The sequence below is a fragment of the Oncorhynchus mykiss genome, chromosome 18 (assembly GCF_013265735.2).
Source record: "Oncorhynchus mykiss isolate Arlee chromosome 18, USDA_OmykA_1.1, whole genome shotgun sequence".
Taxonomy (NCBI): Eukaryota; Metazoa; Chordata; class Actinopteri; order Salmoniformes; family Salmonidae; genus Oncorhynchus; species Oncorhynchus mykiss.
In genome coordinates, this window is record NC_048582.1 from 9,113,322 (window position 1) to 9,130,871 (window position 17,550).

General features: G+C 42.3%; 1 protein-coding gene across 1 annotated transcript; it reads left to right on the forward strand.

The window, feature by feature from the left end:
- The first annotated feature begins 2,296 nt into the window (after positions 1-2,296).
- Positions 2,297-15,337, forward strand: LOC110523347 (OX-2 membrane glycoprotein-like). The gene is made up of 6 exons (XM_036951402.1): positions 2,297-2,306; positions 13,490-13,846; positions 14,061-14,366; positions 14,453-14,488; positions 14,586-14,679; positions 14,773-15,337. Exons 1-6 carry the CDS (start codon positions 2,297-2,299, stop codon positions 14,777-14,779), a joined length of 810 nt encoding a protein of 269 aa, XP_036807297.1. The 3' UTR covers positions 14,780-15,337.
- The last annotated feature ends 2,213 nt before the right edge of the window (positions 15,338-17,550 follow it).

Below are 17,550 nucleotides of genomic sequence, written 5' to 3' on the forward strand. Positions count from 1 at the left end.
GTGAAACTGCAAAATACAGAAAATAATATACTTTAGTATTCAATTCACACCGACAGTAGCTGTACATTATACATTTGAAGTTGCATAAATACAAAGCACGCGCTAAAGTACCATGCATCTGGCATGATGCCAAACCATATAGCTAATTGTTACTCATATGGTAATTGGCTCCTTTCATTACTCTAATAATGTACAACCATTTATGTAGAATAACAAAGCATATAACACTAGGAACAGTAACAAAAGTAGGGAGTGAGCTATGTAATTACGTTTTTCACTCACCACGTTTATTCTGAAAAAATGTCTCTTCGTTCTGGTAGCCTCCACCATTTCTCATTCGTTGGTTTAGTTATTATTTCCGGTGTTCCTGCATTTGCGGGTGAACTCTGTTGCGCCTCAATTGGGGAATCGCTGTGGTTGAAATGTAACTAATAGTATTAAGCCCCAGTATTTTATTAGCTAGGTGGCTTGTACACAATTGTTACCGATGATACTGTATATACCTACTCGTACTACAGAAGCATGCATTGTATTTTGTCAAGTTCTCTCTGTGTTAATCCGTTCCCCCAAATATAGCAGGTAACTTGTGTCTATGTCGATGTTGTTGAGTTCATCTTGCCTAGTTAAATAAAGAGAAAATAAATTAGAACATTTCAAATATATACTTTGACCTATTTCAGGTAACCCCAAGATGCTTGATTCACTACACCTGCTTTTGAATAACTTTCCAGTCGTTTTTGCTTTACATTCCGACTTTTGAACGTCTGTTTATTGGACATATATATTAGTGTCTAATAAAAAATAGAAACTTATGTAAAGCATCCCATCTGTGTTAAGGTTAAAGTGTGTGTGTGTGTGTGTATGTATATATATATATATATATATATATATATGTGTGTGTGTAGTGTAGGTCTTCTTAATGTCCACTAGGTGTCAGCACAGCTTCAATAATGTCACACCGGGTTCACAACATGTTTTTCATGTGTAACAAATCAAATTGTATTTGTCACATGCGCCGAATACTACATGTAGACCTTACAGTGAAATGCTGAAATGAAGCCCTTAAATTAACCAACAATTTAGTTGTAAGAAAAATGTGTTAAGTAAAAAAATAAGAAATAAAAGTAACAAATAATTAAAGATAAGCAGTAAAATAAAAATAGCAAGGCTATATACATGGGGTATCGGTGTTCCTTTCAAGTCCAGTGGTGTAAACTACTTAACAAAAATGTATTTAAACTACTCCACTACATTCTGTTTATATCTGTGTTTTTTTTTGTATCTGTACTTTTACTCTTTCTGTTTCTTTACAATATTCAATTTTACTTCGCCACATTTTTAAAGAAATTAATATATTTTTTACTCCATACTGTTTCCCTGGCACCCAAAAGTACTTTATGCATTTGAATGCTAAGCCGGACAGGAAAATGGTCCAATTCACACACTTATCAAGAGAACATCCCTACTGCCTCTGCTCTAGCGGACTCACTAAACACATGCTTCGTTTGTAAATTATGTCTGAGTGTTCCCATGGCTATTTCATAATTAAAAATACAAGAGAATTGTGCTGTCTGGTTTGCTTAATATATGGAAGGTCAAATAATTTATACTTTTACCACTGACACTTAAGTATCTTTTAGCAATGAGGTTTACTTAGTATTTTACTGGTTCACTTTCACTTGAGACATTTTCTATTAACATATCTTTACTTTTACTCAAGTATGACAGTTGGGTACTTTTTCAACCACTGTTCAAGACGTTTAGCACCCAATACCCAACATTCACTTGGTGGCTTGAAGTAGGAGTGCTGAACTAGGATCTGTTTAGCATTTGTGAGTAGAATGAATAACATTACTTTGACGGGGGGGTGGGGGGTACTGATTCCAGTTCAGCATTCTTAGCCTGAGACATTTTCAGAAATGCGTACAGAGGAGCACTTTTCTACGATCAGCTTTGCCTAGATCATTCTGAATCAGTTGTCTCTGGAATAACATTATATGGACAGCGGTGGGTTTGTTTGTAGATCAGCACTCCTTCTCAACACCAGTTGCTGTACCCTAACATTTTATAATCCAATTTCCCTTGCTGTCTATGTCCTTCCGGAACCCCACCTCAACATTGTTCTGTCAAGGCAACAAAAGCAAGTTGGCATGCTCTTGAAATGAATTTAACTCACAACCTCTCCTTTGGGAATTCACCACCAGATCTACTACTACAGCTATTTTTAAACTATCTTAACATGTGGCTTTCTTCAGGGGGACCAATACTAGAAACACCTTTGAATAGTCTACAAAGAATGGCCCCAGGTAAAAGTTGGCTTTTGCAGAGTATGTTTGTATTGTTACTCCACAGCATAGTATGCTATCACAACTCTATTGAAATGACATTTGAAACAAGGTGTCACTTCATTCTTGCTTTTTGATGGGAACTAGCCCCTTTTCCCCTACATACCTCTGGTTTGCTCTTTCAGACCCACAAAGGCAACAAGAAAGAAGTTGCTACATTAACTGTTTCTCTGGGATTTGAACTAGGGGGTACATACCTCAAGTTAGCTCTTTCATGACAACAAAAGGCAACATCAAAAATGTCTCTCTAAAAAAATGCTCTTCTTTTGATGACTACAAACAGAGATTATGAATCTTCAAAACCTACACTATAGGATGGATGTGTTTAGGAACAGGGGACGAAATTCGAAAGAGGCGTATTTCCAATTACCAACAAATAGACCCTAGAAATGTTATTCCAAAATCTTAATATTGGAATTTTGTCCCTTCATTTGCCTACTACTGTCTATAAGCTATCATAACACGTGGGTTTTTTCTTGGGGACAAGGTATCGGAACGCTTTTGAATGGTCTACAAAGCATGCCCCCAGGTCAAAGTTGGCTTTCGCAGACAAGGATAATATATTGTTACTCCACGACATAGTATGTTATCACAACTCTATTAAAAGGACATTCTATACAAGGTGTCACTTCAGTCCTTCTATTTGATGGGAACTACCCCTACCCCCCAACAAACCTCAAGTTAGCTCTTTCATGCCAACAAAAGGCAGCATCAAAAATGGCTCTCTAATAAAATTCTCTCCTCAGATTTGAACTCTCAATCTCTGGTTTGGGGGGCAAACACCATAACCACTACTCTAGCGGAGAGACCACCCCTCTGTACTATTTCACAGAGTCCTTTTCTTTTTCACATGCTATAACCTAACAACCTTATTCTAAAATCGATTACGTTAATATTTTCCCTCAATCTACACACAATGATCACAAAGTGAATATTGGGTTTATACATTTTAGCAAATGATTTACAAATTAAAAAACAGAAATACCTTATTTACATAATGATTCTTCCCCTTTGCAATGAGTCTCAAATTGAGCTCAGCTGCATCCTGTTTCCATTGATCATCCTAGAGCTGTTTCTACAACTTCATTGGAGTCCACCTGTGGGAAATTAAATTGATTTGACATGATTTGGAAATGCACACACCTGTCTATATAAGGTCCCACAGTTGACAGTGCATGTCAGAGCAAAAACCAAGCCAAATCAAATTTTATTTGTCACATGCGCCGAATACAACAGCTGTGGACCTTACCGTGAAGGTCTTACTTACAAGCCAAAAACCAACAATGCCGGTCAAGAAATAGAGTTAAGAAATTGTTTCCTAAGTAAACTAAAGTAAAAAAATGTAATAAATCCATAAGTAACACAAGACAATTACATAACAATAACAAGGCTCTATAAATGGGGTACCGGTACCGAGTCAATGTGCGGAGGTACAGGTTAGTTGAGGTCATTTGTAAAGTGACTTTGCATTTATAATTAACAGTGAGTAGCAGCAGTGTAAAAACACTGGGGGGGTGGGGGCTTTTTGACTGTTTTTTGACCCTTCCTGTGACAACGCTTAATATATAGGTCCTTGATGTCAGGAAGCTTTGCCCCAGTGATGTACTGGGCCGTACGCACTACCCTCTGTAGCGCCTTATGGCCAGATGCCCAGCAGTTGCCGTACCAGGCGGTTATACAACCTCTCAGGATGCTCTCGATGGTGCAGCTGTAGAACTTTTTGAGGATCTGGGGATCCATGCTAAATATTGTCAGTCTCCTGAGGGGGAAATGTTTTGTCGTGCCCTCTTCACAACTGTGTTGGTGTGTTTCGACCATGATAGTTTGTTGGTGATGTGGACACCAAGGAACTTGGAACTCTCGACTCACTCCACTTCAGCCCTGTCAATGTTAATGGGGGCCTGTTCGGCCCTCCTTTTCCTAAAGTCCATGATCAGCCCCTTTGTCTTGCTCACATTGAGGGAGAGGTTGTTGTCATCAGGCCAGGAAGTCCTGAGGCATGGTTCCAGGGCTCAGGTCCTCTGGGAGGGGGGGGGAGAGAGAATTAGAGGGTGCATGAGACAGGATAAATACTCCAGATATAACACATTGACCCTAGCCCTCTGACACAAACTTTTGCAGCACAAATACTGGAGGCTGAGATACGAGGCGTAAGGGAGACACTGTAGCCATGTCCAATGATTCCCCCGGACAGGGCCTATGATTCCCCCGGACAGGGCCTATGATCCCCCGGACAGGGCCTATGATCCCCCGGACAGGGCCTATGATCCCCCGGACAGGGCCTATGATCCCCCGGACAGGGCCTATGATCCCCCGGACAGGGCCTATGATCCCCCCGGACAGGGCCTATGATCCCCCCGGACAGGGCCTATGATTCCCCCGGACAGGGCCTATGATTCCCCCGGACAGGGCCTATGATTCCCCCGGACAGGGCCTATGATCCCCCCGGACAGGGCCTATGATCCCCCCGGACAGGGCCTATGATCCCCCCGGACAGGGCCTATGATCCCCCCGGACAGGGCCTATGATCCCCCGGACAGGGCCTATGATCCCCGGACAGGGCCTATGATCCCCCGGACAGGGCCTATGATCCCCCGGACAGGGCCTATGATCCCCCCGGACAGGGCCTATGATCCCCCCGGACAGGGCCTATGATTCCCCCGGACAGGGCCTATGATCCCCCCGGACAGGGCCTATGATCCCCCCGGACAGGGCCTATGATCCCCCCGGACAGGGCCTATGATCCCCCCGGACAGGGCCTATGATTCCCCCGGACAGGGCCTATGATTCCCCCGGACAGGGCCTATGATCCCCCCGGACAGGGCCTATGATCCCCCCGGACAGGGCCTATGATCCCCCCGGACAGGGCCTATGATCCCCCCGGACAGGGCCTATGATCCCCCCGGACAGGGCCTATGATTCCCCCGGACAGGGCCTATGATTCCCCCGGACAGGGCCTATGATTCCCCCGGACAGGGCCTATGATCCCCCCGGACAGGGCCTATGATCCCCCCGGACAGGGCCTATGATCCCCCCGGACAGGGCCTATGATTCCCCCGGACAGGGCCTATGATTGCCCCGGACAGGGCCTATGATTCCCCCGGACAGGGCCTATGATTCCCCCGGACAGGGCCTATGATTCCCCCGGACAGGGCCTATGATTCCCCCGGACAGGGCCTATGATTGCCCCGGACAGGGCCTATGATCGCCCCGGACAGGGCCTATGATCGCCCCGGACAGGGCCTATGATCCCCCCGGACAGGGCCTATGATTCCCCCGGACAGGGCCTATGATTCCCCTGGACAGGGCCTATGATTCCCCCGGACAGGGCCTATGATTCCCCCGGACAGGGCCTATGATGTAGTGGACCCTACCAGAAAACATTTAGTTACTTTTTGCATTTATTATGCTTTAAGTGTTACATATACACAAGAACAACACATTTCTCAATTTTGGTGAAAGTTGGCCATTAGTTAACCACAACTGTCCTGTCAAATACATTCATGACCTACAACTTGACGATCTGACAGTGTGGGGTAGAGAAATTCCAACTAACTGATGAAAAATTAACCAGGTTCTTTCTGTGTATATGCAGAACAGTATACAAATACAGTAATAATACATCCAGTCTCTGCTTGTTGGTGATACTTTCCATTCTGCCCTATTGTGACCTTTGACCCCTTGCAAAGGGCCTTAAATTTCCACATTCTGGATGACATCCTGCTGAACTTTCATTGTTTGATCTAGCGTGTGAAAAACAATTTCCCTCTCACTTGTCCCATGTGGGCTGACCTACGGTGCAGTTAGATGGAAAGGTGCTACTTGATGTAGACATGACATGTGATTCGGGATGAGGGGAAAAGACAATCAATGACAATTGAAATTGCTAATGTATTCTGCACATTGCTATATTTGTTCATGTAGACATTGAATATGTTTCATATGTGGGTGATGCATTTCATTTGTAGTTTTTCTTAATTTATCCTTTTGAAATATATTTAACATCATTTGGTGGGATGTCTGTAAGAAATCACTTATGATGATCAATATTTCAATTTAGTGTAATGACATCAAACACTCCCTTCTCCTGAAGGGCGTACATAATATGATTCACTATTCGCCATAAATGTAAAAGCATTAGATTGCCGTATGCATGGCCCAAAAGGAGTTTCCACCATATTTCCTGTTCATGCAGAGAATTGAAAGGGGGCACTTTGGGAGAACTGAAATGTTTGATACAAATTACTGAGCAACTCCTTCCTCCCTCCTTGAAGTAATCATTGCTTAGACAGGAATGGGCAGGTGAAACCAAGGGCTCCACTACATGGCTTTAACCTGTCTAGTAATTTCTAATCAGTGATTACTTCTAGGGAGGACAAAAGGAGGGATATATATAAAGATTGAGCGAGCCACTACTGTCAGCTACACAACCCAATCCTGTTATTTGCATATAATATACTTTTGACCTCTCACCTGTAAATTGTCTGTAACCATTCCACAGATATCTTGTACAGTGGAAACACTTGAGCCTCTGCCTCGTCCACATCAGCAATAACTCATCACTCCTACTCCAGATAAATTAATTAGCATGAAGTTTGATACCCACATGACCCCACTCAACCCCAGGGGCCAAGTGTTAACATTCAATCTAACCTGGGGCCTTACGTATCAAGTGTCTCAGAGTAGGAGTGTCCCTCTCGGATCCGTTTTGCAGTTTACAACAAGAATAAGATTATAGACACATCCTAGATCAGCAATTACTGTGAGATGATTTGTGGATGAAGTCCCAGGTCCCCCTCTGTCCATGTTATGTTGTTCATTTGAATCTTAACATGGCTTTTGGGGGCCCTAACCAATATTTGGTTTGGGGGCTGCCCACCTCGCTGGCAAAGCGTTGTTGTGCCCTCCCCCCTCTTGACGGTGGAGAGAAATTGAAATTGTTGAATTATTTACATTTCAATTGTGGCCATTTTGCCATTGTGCAGGGAAAGGTTTTGCAATTTTGAATAGACCAGCGTGCTACCATCAGGAAAATGATTATTTTCTGTGCTGGTCATTGAACTGGAAAGGTCTAACACCCTCAGCTATCATTGTCAACTCTACGACGTGTGGAGGAAGGGAAGTATAGCCAATGAGCAACCCCCCTCTGTCTCCCAGATTGGGGTGCGATAGTATGCAGGGAAGGAAGCACCAGAGCTCCCAAAAAAAAGGGAGTATGAGTTGCTGCATCAGCCTCATACTGTGCTAGTTCACTACTTTGGTTTCCGCTGTCCCCCACCGCCCGACGGCAACAGCCAACAGCAGCGAGCAAGGGATTTCATCTGATTGGCTCCCTCAATTACAGATGAAATGTCCAGGCGAAAGACTGAAACACCTGGAAAAGTATACTGACATGACCAATAACCCACCACCACCCCCAAATACATCATTCATGCCAGAGTACCAACCTCGCAACGTGGCACAAGTGAAGAACACAAATCGTCGCGCAAGGGACATTACTGACATGGACCAGGACGAGTTGGTGGCACAACACATATGATGGGTGACATTCTCCCCGGATTTGTCACCCATATGGAGACTCGACCCGCAACCCTTCTGGTGACGGAAAACAAGGGGCAAAACATAAAAATTGCCCAGGTCAAACGTGGTGTCATAGTGAAACATGTGTGCTTCTTGGTGTTTGTATTTAATGACTGCCTTGGCCTCTTAAACCATTTCTGGTGCTGCCACCACCAGAAGGGTTGCGGGTCGAGTTTGATTTGATTTGGCTTGGTTTTTGCTCTGACATGCACTGTCAACTGTGGGACCTTATATAGACAGGCCTTTCCAAATCATGTCAAATCAATTGAATTTACCATAGCTGTACTCCAATGAAGTTGTAGAAACAGCTCTAGGATGATCAATGGAAACAGGATGCAGCTGAGCTCAATTTGAGACTCATTGCAAAGGGGAAGAATCATTATGTAAATAAGGTATTTCTGTTTTTTAATTTGTAAATAATTTGCTAAAATGTATAAACCCAATATTCACTTTGTGATCATTGTGTGTAGATTGAGGGAAAATATTAACGTAATCGATTTTAGAATAAGGTTGTTAGGTTATAGCATGTGAAAAAGAAAAGGACTCTGTGAAATAGTACAAAGGGTTGGTCTCTCCGCTAGAGTAGTGGTTATGGTGTTTGCCCCCCAAACCAGAGATTGAGAGTTCAAATCTGAGGAGAGAATTCTTTTAGAGAGCCATTTTTGATGCTGCCTTTTGTTGGCATGAAAGAGCTAACTTGAGGTTTGTTGGGGGGTAGGGGTAGTTCCCATCAAATAGAAGGACTGAAGTGACACCTTGTATAGAATGTCCTTTTAATAGAGTTGTGATAACATACTATGTCGTGGAGTAACAATATATTATCCTTGTCTGCGAAAGCCAACTTTGACCTGGGGGCATGCTTTGTAGACCATTCAAAAGCGTTCCGATACCTTGTCCCCAAGAAAAAACCCACGTGTTATGATAGCTTATAGGCAGTAGTAGGCAAATGAAGGGACAAAGTTCCAATATTAAGATTTTGGAATAACATTTCTAGGGTCTATTTGTTGGTAATTGGAAATACGCCTCTTTCGAATTTCGTCCCCTGTTCCTAAACACATCCATCCTATAGTGTAGGTTTTGAAGATTCATAATCTCTGTTTGTAGTCATCAAAAGAAGAGCATTTTTTTAGAGAGACATTTTTGATGTTGCCTTTTGTTGTCATGAAAGAGCTAACTTGAGGTATGTACCCCCTAGTTCAAATCCCAGAGAAACAGTTAATGTAGCAACTTCTTTCTTGTTGCCTTTGTGGGTCTGAAAGAGCAAAACAGAGGTATGTAGGGGAAAAGGGGCTAGTTCCCATCAAAAAGCAAGAATGAAGTGACACCTTGTTTCAAATGTCATTTCAATAGAGTTGTGATAGCATACTATGCTGTGGAGTAACAATACAAACATACTCTGCAAAAGCCAACTTTTACCTGGGGCCATTCTTTGTAGACTATTCAAAGGTGTTTCTAGTCTTGGTCCCCCTGAAGAAAGCCACATGTTAAGATAGTTTAAAAATAGCTGTAGTAGTAGATCTGGTGGTGAATTCCCAAAGGAGAGGTTGTGAGTTAAATTCATTTCAAGAGCATGCCAACTTGCTTTTGTTGCCTTGACAGAACAATGTTGAGGTGGGGTTCCGGAAGGACATAGACAGCAAGGGAAATTGGATTATAAAATGTTAGGGTACAGCAACTGGTGTTGAGAAGGAGTGCTGATCTACAAACAAACCCACCGCTGTCCATATAATGTTATTCCAGAGACAACTGATTCAGAATGATCTAGGCAAAGCTGATCGTAGAAAAGTGCTCCTCTGTACGCATTTCTGAAAATGTCTCAGGCTAAGAATGCTGAACTGGAATCAGTACCCCCCACCCCCCCGTCAAAGTAATGTTATTCATTCTACTCACAAATGCTAAACAGATCCTAGTTCAGCACTCCTACTTCAAGCCACCAAGTGAATGTTGGGTATTGGGTGCTAAACGTCTTGAACAGTGGTTGAAAAAGTACCCAACTGTCATACTTGAGTAAAAGTAAAGATATGTTAATAGAAAATGTCTCAAGTGAAAGTGAACCAGTAAAATACTAAGTAAACCTCATTGCTAAAAGATACTTAAGTGTCAGTGGTAAAAGTATAAATTATTTGACCTTCCATATATTAAGCAAACCAGACAGCACAATTCTCTTGTATTTTTAATTATGAAATAGCCATGGGAACACTCAGACATAATTTACAAACGAAGCATGTGTTTAGTGAGTCCGCTAGAGCAGAGGCAGTAGGGATGTTCTCTTGATAAGTGTGTGAATTGGACCATTTTCCTGTCCGGCTTAGCATTCAAATGCATAAAGTACTTTTGGGTGCCAGGGAAACAGTATGGAGTAAAAAATATATTAATTTCTTTAAAAATGTGGCAAAGTAAAATTGAATATTGTAAAGAAACGGAAAGAGTAAAAGTAGAGATACAAAAAAAAACACAGATATAAACAGAATGTAGTGGAGTAGTTTAAATACATTTTTGTTAAGTAATTTACACCACTGGACTTGAAAGGAACACCGGTACCCCATGTATAAAGGAACACCGGTACCCCATGTATAAAGGAACACCGGTACCCCATGTATAAAGGAACACCGGTACCCCATGTATAAAGGAACACCGGTACCCCATGTATATAGCCTTGCCAGTTTTATTTTACTGCTGATCTTTAATTATTTGTTACTTTTATTTCTTATTTTTTTACTTAACACATTTTTCTTACAACTAAATTGTTGGTTAATTTAAGGGCTTCATTTCAGCATTTCACTGTAAGGTCTACATGTAGTATTCGGCGCATGTGACAAATACAATTTGATTTGTTACGCATGAAAAACATGTTGTGAACCCGGTGTGACATTATTGAAGCTGTGCTGACACCTAGTGGACATTAAGAAGACCTACACTACACACATTTATATATATATATATATACATACACACACACACACTTTAACCTTAACACAGATGAGATGCTTTACATAAGTTTCTATTTGTTATTAGACACTAATATATATGTCCAATAAACAGACGTTCAAAAGTCGGAATGTAAAGCAAAAACGACTGGAAAGTTATTCAAAAGCAGGTGTAGTGAATCAAGCATCTTGGGGTTACCTGAAATAGGTCAAAGTATATATTTGAAATGTTCTAATTTATTTTCTCTTTATTTAACTAGGCAAGATGAACTCAACAACATCGACATAGACACAAGTTACCTGCTATATTTGGGGGAACGGATTAACACAGAGAGAACTTGACAAAATACAATGCATGCTTCTGTAGTACGAGTAGGTATATACAGTATCATCGGTAACAATTGTGTACAAGCCACCTAGCTAATAAAATACTGGGGCTTAATACTGGGTCATTAGTTACATTTCAACCACAGCGATTCCCCAATTGAGGCGCAACAGAGTTCACCCGCAAATGCAGGAACACCGGAAATAATAACTAAACCAACGAATGAGAAATGGTGGAGGCTACCAGAACGAAGAGACGGCAGCAACACCACATGACAACATGGTACACGCATTATTGGGCACAGACAACAGCACAAAGGCTTGAAGGTAGAGACAACAATACATCACTCGAAGCAGCCACAACTGTCAATAAAAGTGTCCATGATTGAGTCTTTGAATGAAGAGATGGAGATAAAACTGTCCAGTTTGAGTGTATGTTGCAGCTCGTTCCAGTCGCTAGCTGCAGCAAACTGAAAAGAGTAGCGACCCAGGGATGTGTGTGCTTTGGGGACCTTTAACAGAACGTGACTGGCAGAACGGGTGTTGTATGTGGAGGATGAGGGCTGCAGTAGATATCTCAGATAGGGGGGAGTGAGGCCTAAGAGGGTTTTATAAAGAAGAATCAACCACTGGGTCTTGCGACGGGTATACAGAGATGACCAGTTTATAGAGGAGTATAGAGTGCAGTGATTTGTCCTATAAGGAGCATTGGTGGCAAATCTGATGGCCGAATGGTAAAGAACATCTAGCCACTCCTGCCGATCTTTAAACTACGTCTCTGTATCCACAACTGGCCATGATCTGGAGTCTCATAGGTGGCATACAATTGACCCAGCGTCATCCGGATTAGGGGAGGGTTTGGCCAGGAGGGGGGGCTTTACAATAGGCCTGTCATTGTAAATAAGAATTTGTTCATAACTGACTTGCCTAGTTAAATAAAAATAAAAATAATCTAGCATGGGAGGGATGGTCATTGGAATCAGGGTTAGTTTGGTTTAGTATGATTTAATCAGTGAACAAAGTAAGAGGATTGATCTATAGCCATAGTTCCTTATATTCACTGATGTCCACACATTCTGTACTTTGTTACTTTAATAATTCAACACATGGACCCATACTGCTGTCAGTTACTAACCCATACTGCAGTCAGTTACTAACCCATACTGCAGTCAGTTACTAACCCATACTGCTGTCAGTTACTAACCCATACTGCAGTCAGTTACTAACCCATACTGCAGTCAGTTACTAACCCATACTGCAGTCAGTTACTAACCCATACTGCAGTCAGTTACTAACCCATACTGCAGTCAGTTACTAACCCATACTGCAGTCAGTTACTAACCCATACTGCAGTCAGTTACTAACCCATACTGCAGTCAGTTACTAACCCATACTGCAGTCAGTTACTAACCCATACTGCAGTCAGTTACTAACCCATACTGCAGTCAGTTACTAACCCATACTGCAGTCAGTTACTAACCCATACTGCAGTCAGTTACTAACCCATACTGCTGTCATTTACTTAGCCATACTGCAGTCAGTTACTAACCCATACTGCTGTCAGTTTAAAAGCCACTTCATTCATAACTTCCTCCTACTGTACCTAGACTAGATTATAGACTAGTTCTGTCCTCCCCCTGCTGACCATTCTGAGTACTACACTACATTATGTATACAGGGAATCCAGAAAGTATTCAGACTCCACTTTTTCCACATATTGTCAAAACAAGAACCCATGCTACGGTCGGGTTAAAATCCCCTTCATGCAAGACTTCCTTTGGGCTCCTGAGTGGTGCAGCGGTCTAAGGCACTGCATCTCAGTGATCGACCGTGATTGTGAGTCCCATAGGGCGGTGCACAATTGGCCCAGCTTCGTCCAGGTTTGCCTGGGGTAGGCCGTCATTGTAAATAAGAATTTGATCTTAACTGACTTGCCAAGTTAAATAAAGATTAAATAAATACGATACCTAGACTAGATTTTAGACTAGTAATGTACTTCCCCTTCTGACCATTCTGAGTACTACACCACAATATGTTGTGTGTATATATACTGCGTATTGGCTAAAACTTTCTATGAATCCCATATGCATGATGCATTATACAGCATTATACATGTACTCATAATGCACTATGATAGGTTAATAATGCAGTATAGACACAGACTCATTAAGTCTCATAATTCCATATACCAATAGTCCTAATGCAAAACATTTTTTTATAATATGGTCCCAGCTGGAATCAAGCCCACAACGCACCATAATCTACCAACTGAGTGTGTGTGTGTGTGTGTGTTGTAGTACTAGTTTTAAGTAGTGTGTAACTGTCTTCATGCAGGGCTCTCTCAATTAGTGAAAACACAGAAGGTTGTCACAGCAACCCTGGGAGAAGATGCAGTCTTAACCTGTGAGCTCATGACACCGAAAGACGTGCGGCAAGTCACCTGGCAGAAAGAGACACCAGGGCCGAAGGAAAATGTGGCCACTTACAGCAAACGAGGTCCTGATGTCAACGTACGTTTTAAGGGGAAAGTGGAGTTTGAAGACGAGGGACTGCAGAACTGCTCTATCGTCATCAGAGGAGTGTCAAGAGGAGACGAGTCCTGCTACAAGTGTCTGTTTAACACCTTTCCAGAGGGAGCTATCAGTGGAACGACCTGTCTCCATGTCAATGGTAAAATCTGACAACATAATGTACTGTAAATGACTGACCCAGAACAACTTCTCCAGAACTTCAAGCAGCCATTTTATCAGATCATACATCCAATGTCTTGAAACCATTTATCAAAATGGAATCATTTAGTAAATCATGTAAATGGATTCATTTAGTAAATAATTTCAATGGAATCATTGTGGTCTCACTGTGAACTGTGTCTGTTGTTCTACAGAGCTGTATGGACCCTCACTCCTCATCACACAAACCAACAACAGTCACACCACTCTGTCCTGTTCTGCTACTGGACGGCCTGTTCCTACAGTAACCTGGGAAGACACAGAAATTCTAGAAAATTCCACAATGGCCAATGTCACCCATCTCAATGGAACTGTCACGGTCACCATAACTTCTACGCTGGCAGCATTCAGTCTACCTGACAAAGACACCAGGGTTGGCTGTATGGTGTCACTGTTCTCTGGAGGTGTCACCAAGAACGTATTCATGGTTATTCCAGGTAGAACACAAGCTTCATTTCCTGGTGAGAAATGGTTCTATACATGCCTACAGTAACAATCAACATGCTGGTGTCATTCTGAAGTACTGTCTCTGTATGTTCTGTGCTAGGTGTACCTGAGGTCACTGATGGTGACAGGATCAGAGGTCAGTCATTAATCTAATGACCACAACTAATCTCTGACACTCTTATCTGTGAATTGTACCATTCTCATCTTGTCATCTTTCACATGTTACCCAACAGGGATTGGTGCAGTGATGGGTTCACTGTGTTTCATTGCTGTGTGCTGTGGAGCTGCTGTGGCACTGTGGTGCAAACTGAGAAATACAATGAGAAGGTAAGTTTTACTGTTCAGATGACAAAGAGAAAATACTGTATTACTTGGACATTGTTTTTGTAAGTTTGACAATCTTTAGCCCAAATCCCACAGCCAATGACGGAGAACAGGAAGAACCATCAACACTCAACCCTCAAAATGATGACCCTGAAACAAGTAAACAGTGTTTGTACTTACTGTAGGTAATAGATTAGAAAACATTGAATTGCTTTTCAGTATCAAATGTCCTCCCTGGAGAATATGTAACTGTAAATACCCACAAAGCCGTTATATCAGTACACTGTTACAACAGATGATCTGACTCTGATCAGTATCATTGATGTTAATGTATTTCAGGACCACAACAATCTCCAGTACATTCTAAATGTGTTAGTACAACCTTATTGGATCATCCTGGTAGAGTGGTAGTCATGGTGACCGCATACATGCAAATGAGTTGCATTGTTGCATTGTTGTTCCAGTATGTTATTTGTATTTTGTATATATTAGGGATCCCCCATTAGCTGCTACTCTTCCTGGGTCCAAACATATTACAGTACTTACATTAATGAAGTCAATCTCTCCTCTACTTTGATCCATGAGAGATTGACATGCATGTCATTAATGTTAGCTCTCCGTGTACTTTTAAGGGCCAGCCGTGCTGCCCTGTTCTGAGCCAACTACAATTGTGGCACCTGGCCACACTACTGAACAGTAGTCTAGGTGCGACAAAACTAGCGCCTGTAGGACCTGCCTTGTTGATAGTGTTGTTATGAAGGTAGAAACTAGGGCCTGTAGGACCTGCCTTGTTGATAGTGTTGTTATGAAGGTAGAAACTAGCGCCTGTAGGACCTGCCTTGTTGATAGTGTTGTTATGAAGGTAGAAACTAGGGCCTGTAGGACCTGCCTTGTTGATAGTGTTGTTATGAAGGTAGAAACTAAAGCCTGTAGGATCTGCCTTGTTGATAGTGTTGTTAAGAAGGTAGAAACTAAAGCCTGTAGGACCTGCCTTGTTGATACTGTTGTTATGAAGGTAGAAACTAGGGCCTGTAGGACCTGCCTTGTTGATAGTGTTGTTAAGAAGGTAGAAACTAGGGCCTGTAGGACCTGCCTTGTTGATAGTGTTGTTAAGAAGGTAGAAACTAGGGCCTGTAGGACCTGCCTTGTTGATAGTGTTGTTAAGAAGGTAGAAACTAGGGCCTGTAGGACCTGCCTTGTTGATAGTGTTGTTATGAAGGTAGAAACTAGGGCCTGTAGGACCTGCCTTGTTAATAGTGTTGTTAAGAAGGTAGAAACTAGTACCTGTAGGACCTGCCTTGTTGATAGTGTTGTTAAGAAGGTAGAAACTAGTACCTGTAGGACCTGCCTTGTTGATAGTGTTGTTATGAAGGTAGAAACTAGGGCCTGTAGAACCTGCCTTGTTGATAGTGTTGTTATGAAGGTAGAAACTAGGGCCTGTAGGACCTGCCTTGTTGATAGTGTTGTTAAGAAGGTAGAAACTAGGGCCTGTAGGACCTGCCTTGTTGATAGTGTTGTTAAGAAGGTAGAAACTAGAGCCTGTAGGACCTGCCTTGTTGATAGTGTTGTTATGAAGGTAGAAACTAGGGCCTGTAGGACCTGCCTTGTTGATAGTGTTGTTAAGAAGGTAGAAACTAAAGCCTGTAGGATCTGCCTTGTTGATAGTGTTGTTAAGAAGGTAGAAACTAGGGCCTGTAGGACCTGCCTTGTTGATAGTGTTGTTAAGAAGGTAAAAAACTAGGGCCTGTAGGACCTGCCTTGTTGATAGTGTTGTTAAGAAGGTAGAAACTAGAGCCTGTAGGACCTGCCTTGTTGATAGTGTTGTTATGAAGGTAGAAACTAGGGCCTGTAGGACCTGCCTTGTTGATAGTGTTGTTAAGAAGGTAGAAACTAAAGCCTGTAGGATCTGCCTTGTTGATAGTGTTGTTAAGAAGGTAGAAACTAGGGCCTGTAGGACCTGCCTTGTTGATAGTGTTGTTAAGAAGGTAGAAACTAGGGCCTGTAGGACCTGCCTTGTTGATAGTGTTGTTAAGAAGGTAGAAACTAAAGCCTGTAGGATCTGCCTTGTTGATAGTGTTGTTAAGAAGGTAGAAACTAGGGCCTGTAGGACCTGCCTTGTTGATACTGTTGTTATGAAGGTAGAAACTAGGGCCTGTAGGACCTGCCTTGTTGATAGTGTTGTTAAGAAGGTAGAAACTAGGGCCTGTAGGACCTGCCTTGTTGATAGTGTTGTTAAGAAGGTAGAAACTAGGGCCTGTAGGACCTGCCTTGTTGATAGTGTTGTTAAGAAGGTAGAAACTAGGGCCTGTAGGACCTGCCTTGTTGATACTGTTGTTATGAAGGTAGAAACTAGGGCCTGTAGGACCTGCCTTGTTGATAGTGTTGTTAAGAAGGTAGAAACTAGGGCCTGTAGGACCTGCCTTGTTGATAGTGTTGTTAAGAAGGTAGAAACTAGGGCCTGTAGGACCTGCCTTGTTGATAGTGTTGTTAAGAAGGTAGAAACTAGGGCCTGTAGGACCTGCCTTGTTGATAGTGTTGTTAAGAAGGTAAAAAACTAGGGCCTGTAGGACCTGCCTTGTTGATAGTGTTGTTATGAAGTTAGAAACTAGGGCCTGTAGGACCTGCCTTGTTGATAGTGATGTTAAGAAGGCAGAGCAGTGCTTTATTATGGACAGACTTCTCCCCATCTTAGCTACTGTTGTATCAATATGTTTGGACCATGACAGTTTACAATCCAGGGTAACTCCTAGCAGTTGAGTGTTGAGTGTGTTGTGTTGAGTCATCCACATACATAGACACACTGGCTTTACTCAAACAGCTACCCTGGGGAATTCCTGATTCTACCTGGATTATGTTTCCATTAAAGAACACCCT

Bases quoted from the DNA above. Each gene is read 5' to 3' on its own strand.
- LOC110523347 (XM_036951402.1), top strand. The intron at 13,847-14,060 runs GTAAAATCTGAC...GTTGTTCTACAG, and splicing joins GACCTGTCTCCATGTCAATG to AGCTGTATGGACCCTCACTC. The intron at 14,367-14,452 runs GTGAGAAATGGT...GTTCTGTGCTAG, and splicing joins AACACAAGCTTCATTTCCTG to GTGTACCTGAGGTCACTGAT.